At 45.4% G+C, this 9,525-nt stretch overlaps 1 protein-coding gene across 1 annotated transcript in view; it reads left to right on the top strand.

Moving 5' to 3' along the window:
* The first annotated feature begins 2,260 nt into the window (after positions 1-2,260).
* Positions 2,261-9,525, top strand: part of LOC102312777 (calmodulin-1) — a 12,475-nt gene continuing 5,210 nt past the window's right edge. Inside the window, exons 1-3 of the mRNA XM_005917087.2 lie at positions 2,261-2,411; positions 7,056-7,086; positions 7,843-7,986. Coding sequence (XP_005917149.1) covers positions 2,409-2,411; positions 7,056-7,086; positions 7,843-7,986 — 178 coding nt within the window. The 5' untranslated portion in view covers positions 2,261-2,408. The remainder of the gene's footprint in view (positions 2,412-7,055; positions 7,087-7,842; positions 7,987-9,525) is intronic.

Below are 9,525 nucleotides of genomic sequence, written 5' to 3'. Positions count from 1 at the left end.
AAATGTATATCTGCTTATGTAATGGCCATTTCTTCCGTTAAACAGGGCGAAACACTGAACAAATTCAGTAAGAAGTCACGATTAGTTCCAGCAGATTAACAAATGAAACGGCTCAACTTGAGTTAGTTACTCGACCTGATGAGAGGGCTGCGAGGAGCCCGGCTGGAACACATAGACGCACTATGCCGGGCTAAAGCTTCCACTAAGATATTTAAGAAGATATTTAAAGGATGATCTGTCTTGGTGACCAGTTCCACTGCTTCTCTGTAACTGTAGATATATTAATCATATCTAATTATAAATACAGTCATAATGACTGTTGCATCATATGTTTTTTTGGGGGGGAGAGGTTGTATGGAGAAGAGTCTTAATGTTCAAAGTTCTGCTGTTAAAATAGCTTTGACTGTGATTTAAAACATTTTGGGGCCTTGTATCAGTTTAGTCTCAGGATACCAAAGGTCTTCTGTCTCTAAGATCAAGGTTGAGAAACAAAGCTGCGACTGATGAAACATTTCAGCAACCCACACGCTGTCATCTCACTGTTACAAATGGTTTATGAAGGATTCATACCCTTCATACGAGGCATTTTTTGTCCTTATGAAGTGTGTGGCGTCCTCCTGTTACCCGCCTGGCTGCTGTAAACAAGCGTCCAAAATTTCTCCACTTTGTCCGCTGGGTGGTGCTTTGTTGTCGGGCACGCTTCACACTCTGTGGCGGGGGTCTTGGTGGTGTGTGTGCGGACTCTTGTGACAACACTGCGATGCCGTCTGCTCTGCCAAATTCTGCACCGTCATTCCCACCTGCCCAAGTCACAGTGTTATACCCAGGAGTCAGCCACTGTTATTACTAAGAGTAATAACACAGGTCGGCTCATTTTTAAACCCACTCCCCTTTTCTCGTCTGCGACCGAAAACAAGCAGCTAGCAACCCCGCCATGCTTTACTGTTAATTTCGCGCAGGCCTTCCAAACCTTTGTGGCAGCCAATAGCAAATGTGCGCACTTCCCATATCGAGCCTATTAAATGTTTACCCCTCGCCAATGAAAAGCCGTCGCTTCTCCTCTCGCCTCAGTCAAATTTATTATTATACAAAATAAATAATTGCTTAAACTCCTCAAACAGCGAAAGCGAGGCTCTGAAAGGCGCGTTGTTTTTAAGTTTTATGTATTTGTACTTATTCTGTTTCCATCAAGTGCCACTGCCTGGTGCAATGCAGGTCCCGTGTAGCCAATCGATGGTGCCGACACATGGAGTATAATATTGCAGGTCTGCAGCGGCCAATCAGAAGCGACCTCACACACCGGCACAGCAAATCTCCGGCGTCAACCGGGCTTCCTACACTGGCGGTATCCTTCCGCGACTGCAAACTAGTACCCATATTAGTAAAACATACCTGCCCCTAGAATAATAATAACAATGTAAATCCTGAGCTATAGCTGGTAGCGTCAAAATTTCTTGCAATTTTTACTTTACAACTCATCATTTTATAAACCCAGTGAAGTTGCCAGACTTCAACTGTTCCGATCTTTTTTTAATTTAAAGACACAGTATGTTTTTTACCACCACATCGTGAGTTTTGAACATTGAATGCTAAATTTGTTACCAATAATAAAATAAACTTTTGGCTAACGCTAATTATCAAACTGTAGGAAAGGTTTTTACAGTGTTTCCAGATAAGTGTCAATCACTGGAGTTCGGTCAAACAATTTACTAGTGCATCCTATCCTCTGAAATGTGGCCTCATCTTATTCTTGATAAAGATGAAGGTGTTAATGGTTTGCTTCACATTCCTTCTTTTCTACTTAAAGTTAATTATGGTCTTTATATGCATCTTAATGGCTCCATAAATAGTTGGGCTTAACTTTAATGTGCTGCTTTACTGCTGCTTCATTCAGTTATTGCCTAAAAGCTCCCAAGGGGAACTAACCATGTAAATCTATAAGCAATATTAGTCTGCATTAGTCAGCAAACATCCAAGTGAATAAAAAGTAACATCTAGAAATATTTATTCAGATCATGTTTACAGCGGTGTTTGTCTGCATCAAAAAGAAAAACAACAACACAAAACGTAGAATAATGTGTAAAATAACTGCATGTCTGCCACATCCCAAGTTGTGTAGTTTGACACGAGTGCAGGGACGCTCTCTCCATGTACTGCAGGCGTTTTGGCCCCAGTGATTGACGTGTCCACTGCTGGAGGCCCGCGTCGCTGTTGCTACTGCAACAGCCCTGAATTGAAAATAAGGAAGTGAGTGATCAGTGCTAGTGTGGCGGAGGGATACACGAGGCAATCCCCATTCTAACCACGGCCAATACACTCACTCCTAACCCGCCAGTGGAACTCCATCTAAGGAACGACTACACTCCTAGTCTGCCTCCACAGACCAACAAGCACACAACCCATCCAACATGGTATGTATTGTCATTCATTCCGTTTAGTAGGGAAATGTGTTTTAAACGTAGGGAAAGCCTGCTTATTAGAAGCGCAAACCTACCATACGTGTATGTTTTCTCTATTTACTGTTTAGTCATTGATTCCTCTTATCAGCTATCCGGTATGCGCGGAGGAGGCGGAAAACGCCCGCCAGGCGCATTTTTTAAGCTAGTGCATGGGGCAATATGAAGTACACTATTATGTGTTTTGTCTGTCCGTTTTAGTGACTTTCTAAATGGAAATACTGTCCACTTCCAAATGTGTTTGCTTTATACTTCATAACTGCGCAATTCACACAGCATTATTGGCTATTCGGCTATATGGGGTCAAGTAGCCGCTTCACGGCTGCACGGTGCATATCGAATTAATTCTTGGACTAGTTTAACGGTGTAACTAGCAAGCTATTCTGGGTTATTACGGCATAATTCTGAAGCCACGGGTGAGTTAGGGTGCGTTTTTACAATCCGCCTGAGGAGCACACCTTACCGAGAAGCACACCTATCGTTCGGAGAAACGTAGCCGAGCCATAAAGCGCTGTTTCCCCAGCCGGGAGAAGCGTGTTTGAACAGAGAAGCGCGGTAAATTTCGCAACGTGAACGCAGCACTGGTAATTAGAAGGAAAACGAACCGGCTGCGTTTGCTTCTCCCTCCCTCCATTTTTCTTTCTTTCTTTCTTTCTTTCTTTTTTTTTTTAGGTTGCACCACCTTGTTGGTCGAGCCGAGCCGTGTCATGATGGGGAACGGTTGTTGTATCTCGTCAGTGTTCCGCAACGGAAACTGACCATATTTATGTAATTGCAAGGTTATGGCTACATTATACGTGTCATCCCGGCCTGTAAACAACCACTAATAGACGCAATTCCACCTTTAATGCATGCAGCCTTTACTGGTGGTTTATCGTAAGCGGGGTTATCTATTTGTGTTATGGTGGCTGATTTGCTTGGCTCTTTGCAAATTTTTCTCGATGTTATGCAAATGTGGTGCCTGTGTGAGTTGTCCAAGAAGCTCTTTGTGGCGCTTGGTCACCGCAAAAAAAAAGAAGAAAAAAAGGCATCAGCAGCTGGAGAGTTCAGTCGACTTTTTCCAAAACCAGATGTTGTGAATTATGGGAAGTGGCAGGCTTGCACTACAGAATGCAGTAACCTGAATTCTGTGAGGGGGGGGGCAACTAACAATTTTCACCAGATCCCTGAAGCCACACACACTCTTGACATCTGCAACCAGCTAACGAGGCAGAGCCTCTCTGCTGGCTGTGAGGAGAAGTTAACAAGTGGAAATGATCTGGATGTGGAAAAGAGGCCTTTGAGCTTAATCCATTGATTATCGGGCTTGATAGCTCATTAATGGCTCAAGGAGGTCAAGAAGCTGTAGACCTCCTCCAGCCCCTTGGCTGCAATCAAATACCCCATATATGGTAACAAGCTGTGATGCAGTTTCATGTTGCAGCGCAGTGCAGTAATTGGAGTGTAAAGGGGAATAGTTGTCCCCGTGTATCAGCCGCTCTGAAAAGTTTAATCCACGGCCGTAAGCCCCCTTGTCTGCATCAATACATGCGCTGAAGTGGAAACAGACTCCCCCATTGAGGTGGACGTATCGAATATGTAGCGGGACCGGGCTAAGGCCCTATCCTGTTCCTGTTACGCGCTTGCTTGCTGATGCATGTTTAGTAACTCAGTTGACATCCTATCCAGTGCAGTGAATAATTTATACGCTTGCCGACAACACCTAGCCAGGTCCCGTGTTCCCAGTGTGTGGCGGCAATGAAGTACAATGGAGTACCCGGTCACCTGCCACCACCAGCCATATGGTGAACGGGCGCCCCCATTGCAGGATGTCGGGAGCCTGGTGTTGTTTACACCATCCTCACTCCCATTAGACACAGCTCGGCCCTGAGGCCTCGCTGTTCTTTTTCTCTTCTTTTTTTTGTCCAGCCTCAAAGAGAAGAGGTGTTAAATGCGCTGTGGAGCTCAGTGCTACTATAGAACAGGACTGTGTGTGTGTGTCATACCCATCTGTCAGACTGACAGCTGGTTCTGCACCTTTCACTTGGTGAATGCAGAGATGCTAGCTCAGGAATTGTTAGGGCACCTCGGTGACAGATGAGCAGCAGCAGAGAAAAAAAATGCACATTAAACATTGATAACAGGCTGTTAAAGAAGAAGATGATAGTTGATGGTGTTCTCTTGCGCTATTTTGCATCCCCTATCTAATTAAATCAAGTATGAACATAGGCGAATGCAGTGTTTGTACAAGCCTGATATGGAAGGAAGTGAGAGCTAAAAGCTATTTTACGCTGGCCCAGGGAACTGTCTCCTGTCTCCCGCAGTCCTGTTTGGAGTGCATAGCTAGGGCTGACTGCCCAGGCAACAGTGGGAGTGGTTGACCCACTCGTGCCAGTGAATTATTGCCAGCAGAGCACACCCCATCCCCAAACAAGCCATTTTTAACACCGGAAGCCTGGCAGCAAACATGGCTGTCCATAAGACAGTGAGGATGGTGAATCATTGGGAGTTTCCTCTCAACAGTATGCCACATATGGAGAGAGAAGAAGGGACACACAGAGGAGAAAAGGTCTGAAGGAGGAAATATTGGCAGAGGTACAAGTGCCAGGGAGAGGAGGAAGGACAGGAAGAGATGGGTCAGTAGTGAGCCCAGTGGTGCTGCGGCACCATAAGGCCCCGACAGCTTGGGCCTAAGCCAGGAGAGGTTCCATAGTACTGAGTCACCAGTGCCCACACCCTGTCCGCTTAGAGAGACAGCAAGAGACAGCACAAGCAACACAGCATGACAAAGAGGGTGACTAAGGGAGGACTGGAAGGTGGAGTCATGAACACAGTGAGAAATTCACACAGGGGTTAATAAGGGACGAAAAATGTAAAGAGGAAGAGAGCAGCAGCAGAACTCAAATACAAAGATGAGACCGAGAATATCGGTCGACCCAAGTGGCACGTCAGCGTCGGGGAGGTTGCTTTTGTCTCTTGACATTTCCTATTCCATCAGATGGAAATGGAGACAGGAGGAGGGCAGAGGCAGGGAGGAAAAAAGCAGAAAGAAAGAAACGTTGTGCTCAGAGCAGGTTATTGAGTCAGGTCAGCTAATTGTACGAGTGCTCGCGAGGTTCTCCGTGAACCCCTTGCTGACTGAATCGATCCATCCCCAGCCTGCTGCTACTGCTCAAGCCGTGAGGCTTCTTTCTTTGGTGAAAAGTTAAAGGTCATCTGGCAGCACATTGTGTGGTGATCTGCTAAATCATATCCAGTCAGAGCAAATGTATGAAGCAAATTTGATTTACTGGTTTAACTGAGAAAAACAAGATACTCTCACTCCCAAATGTGAACTTCACAAGGGTCAAATCGCCATAGCTACGGCGTATAGGTACGACCTGGAGGGCGTGTTTGTCTGTACCCAATGCAAAATTACATGTGCAAACACATAAACACACTGATGGGCTGCAGGAATTCGCTTTGAGGCATAACCGGCTACTCTGACTAATTCACAGGAAACATGGGGGTGGAAAGTATTGGTGTTGAGGAAGAATGCTATTAAAAGGGACTCTGTGTATGTGTGCGCCCTAGCTTACTCTTCCATGTTTGTCTGTGTGTGTTCCTTCCTTGCTGCCAAGCACAATGATGTCAGAGCGTTCTGTTAACAATACTAATAAAAAACCCAAAATCATGTTTTATAAGGCAGAGATTGGAGTGTACCGGTGGGAGTTATCTGCACCAGTAGCTTTGTATTCACACTTTTACAGCTGAAGGTGTTTGTTTGAAATCGCTGGCTCTTTTTACAAACAAGCTTAATAAATCTATGTAAAAGGCCTGGTGGTGGATGCTCGGTTTCAAGCCATTTAAAGTATGTGTGAGTCACTCTGAGCTATTAAGACAGCTCCAGCTGGCACAGCGAGCAGGGCTGGGAGGGCAACCAAGCCGGGCCAACCCGCCAGGCCATTATTCTTGTTACTACGGTTATGGAAAACACGCCGGCACTGATATGTCCTGAAACAACCCCGCCTAAACTTTGACTCCTGGTCTGGAGGCAGCACTTAATCAAATTTATTGCAGTATCTTGTTACCCAGCAGTCCTTCTTGTGAGCACTGCTATGGTGTAGCCTACTTTTATACACGAGGACGTCAGTCTTAGGGAGCCACTCTTCGGCTGGAAATTACATTTCATACATCACCTTCATGTAGTGCTTTTATGTGTTAGCTCTGTGCCAGTCTTACAAATACAACCTTGACGGTATGACGGTAAGCCTCCGCTCTCACTGTGAGCAAAACCTGATTACTAGCTTTTAGCGTCAATTTTATAGCATTACATTTGAGACTTACTGCCATGCAATTGGCAGTTAACTATTATATGAGAGAACAAAACACTATTTTGATAAGAAATATAAGGAAACCCATTTGGAGTATTGTTGTGGGTAGGTTTTGGCAGCCCCAACAGGAGCTCCTAGCTGAAGCCACCCAACCCCAGAACACTGTGGCCAGTGTTTAGCTGTGTGGTGGTTGCACGGTGGGGATGATGAGGAATGTAATGACAAAACTACTTGGGATTTGCAATCTTTGCCCTGTGACTTGTTTGTTTGTGACAATAACAATCCGTTCTCCCCCCCAACCGCACAGGCTGACCAGCTAACAGAGGAGCAGATTGCAGGTAAGAACAAGCAGTTTTTCCCTACTTCCCCTTTTCTCTTGGTGCGATGTCCCCTGTGTACTAGTGGAGCACTTACATGCTGTAAAGTTCCAGAACTGAGTAAGGAAATGTCTCCCATTAGCTGTTCTGGCAGTTTCCATGTTGCTTATAGGGAACATGAAGTGAAAGAACATTGAAAGATTCGGCACCCGCCCTCCCTCAGCAGATCATTATCATTTCAAAATGAACAGGACATAAGGGGAAGAACTATTTGCAGCAATCATAAGTCAAGGCTGAAACCCGTGCAGCACATAGACGGTTTTAAAGCCAAGCTTAGGAACAGTTTCAATCACTGAGGCACCTTGATATTCTTAATAATAAATGATGGGAAAAAAGTGAAAGCTGCACAGTTTCTTCTCACTCAAAGCCCCTCTGTGGCTAATTAGCTTGTGTTAAGCCCTCAAGGCTGATGCTCACTATTGCCTATTTTCAATCTCTGGATGGGTTTTTATGGCCTGTAGTTAAGAAGCCTGCTCGTTCAAAAGATAAAAACAGACACGCTGGCTTTTTCCCACTTCCAGTCTTCTGAGTCTTATAAGACTTCTTTGTGCAGTCAGAGCTCGGCACACGTGTGCATTAGCTTTGCAGGTTAGTTAACACCTGTAGTTGAGAATCAGTTGACCTTTCTAGACCTGACCGCAGCGTCCCAACACAACCTATTCTCTAACTGCACAGCAACAGCAATCTAACTGGCGCTCTCACCTCCAACCCCCACAGAGTTCAAGGAGGCTTTCTCCTTATTTGACAAGGATGGTGACGGCACCATCACCACCAAAGAGCTCGGCACCGTCATGAGGTCGCTGGGCCAGAACCCCACAGAGGCTGAGCTGCAGGACATGATCAACGAGGTGGATGCTGATGGTCAGTATACTCACGCTTCATTTCTTGGCATTAGACTAACAAAACTGTGTAAAGTTACTCATTACAATTATGATTTGTCAGTTCAGTACATGCCTAGGTGCCATATAAGGCAGTGAAGTTTTCTTGATTGGTTGAAAAAGTACTACCCTAACTTTATGTTGACGATTATCACTTTTATTGAGAACATTTTTTTAACCCCGTCTTTGTGCCATAAGGTGAAGAGTTTGTGTTTGATGTGATAATTGAACAATAATGTTTTCCAAATCCAAAAACAATATAGGCGACTAGAATGAGGGATGCACATGGATGTTATTTGTGGTACGGTGCGTCCAGGCTACAAAAACAAGACTTACGTTCTAAACCAGGGAGATGGGTTTGAACATTTGGGTTAATATGATCCTTTCCTGTAACGGCCCCACTTTTAATCAACAAAATGACCGGCAGCTGTCATTCCCAACAGAGAAGCAGCAAAAATTACACAACTGCGACTCATTTGCCTAAATACAGTTGGACATAATTTAACTGATTTTCAGGAGTGGGACTTCACCTCCATGCAGACCCCTTCTGGTTCTGTCTATATGTGGACCCCACGCTGCACGCTGTTCGTTGTTGTTTTGGTGGCCCACCCACACACCCACCCTCTGTTTTTCAATTCATTCACTTCTCGTCAGTACATGGGGATCTGCATCCAGTCCCCAGACTGCAGCCTCAATTCATGTTCACGCCATCTGCCATTCTGTACTAGAAACACTATCAAACCTAAATGAGGATGTGGTCCCAGCTAGGGAAAAGAGGACTAACTGTTTGGAGATTTGTCTGTTAATTTGATTGGATGGTCTAATGGGGTGGGTGGGACTTTAATTTCTAGTTAACATTTCATTGCGTGACTTTAGCGATAAAACCTCTGTTACAAATGGACGAGGGATTAGTTCGACCATCCATTACGGCCCTTTCTCGAAATACATCAGCGGTGCTGTTGCCCACGTCCCTCCCTTTTCTGCCAACTGTCAACCAACTGTCCAAGCCAACTGTCCGGCCAGCCTTATCTTTAGATGACGTATCCTCTCTGTGTCAGCAGTTTAGTCACCGTGCGTTCAGCTCCATCACAGTTGTCAGTGTCACGCATATGGATGTGCACGAGGAGTGTTCAGTGCTGGTGAGTGCTGTGTGTCGAAGGCTCAGCGTTACCGAGCCCATGTTGAACCACCGTCCGCTGACATAATTCTCTTCTCCTGTGCATCCGTCCCTGCGCTGCAGTGTGAAACAGACATAGTGAGACAGCAAACTGAGTTAGAGGACAGGAATCCAAGTTGTTGGCTAGTAGCTCAAAAGTTGGCCGTCCTTGAGCTGCACAGGATGTTAGCTTTCAGTGGGGCCTTTACCTCAGTGCTGCTCTGTCAGCTTATAGGATTTCGTAAATGGGAGCACATTGATCAGGAGAAATCAATTGCGTCGCAGCTTGGCTGCCCCTTTATTGAAACGTCCTCCCACAATCCTTGATGCCCTCCCCTTCTCTTACACCCAAGAACGAGCGCACGC

Source organism: Haplochromis burtoni, unplaced genomic scaffold, assembly GCF_018398535.1.
Source record: "Haplochromis burtoni strain Fernald_Lab_line unplaced genomic scaffold, NCSU_Asbu1 Contig_22, whole genome shotgun sequence".
Lineage (NCBI taxonomy): Eukaryota > Metazoa > Chordata > Actinopteri > Cichliformes > Cichlidae > Haplochromis > Haplochromis burtoni.
The sequence above is the reverse complement of the archived record's forward strand: the minus strand, read 5'-3'. Positions and strand labels throughout refer to the sequence as shown.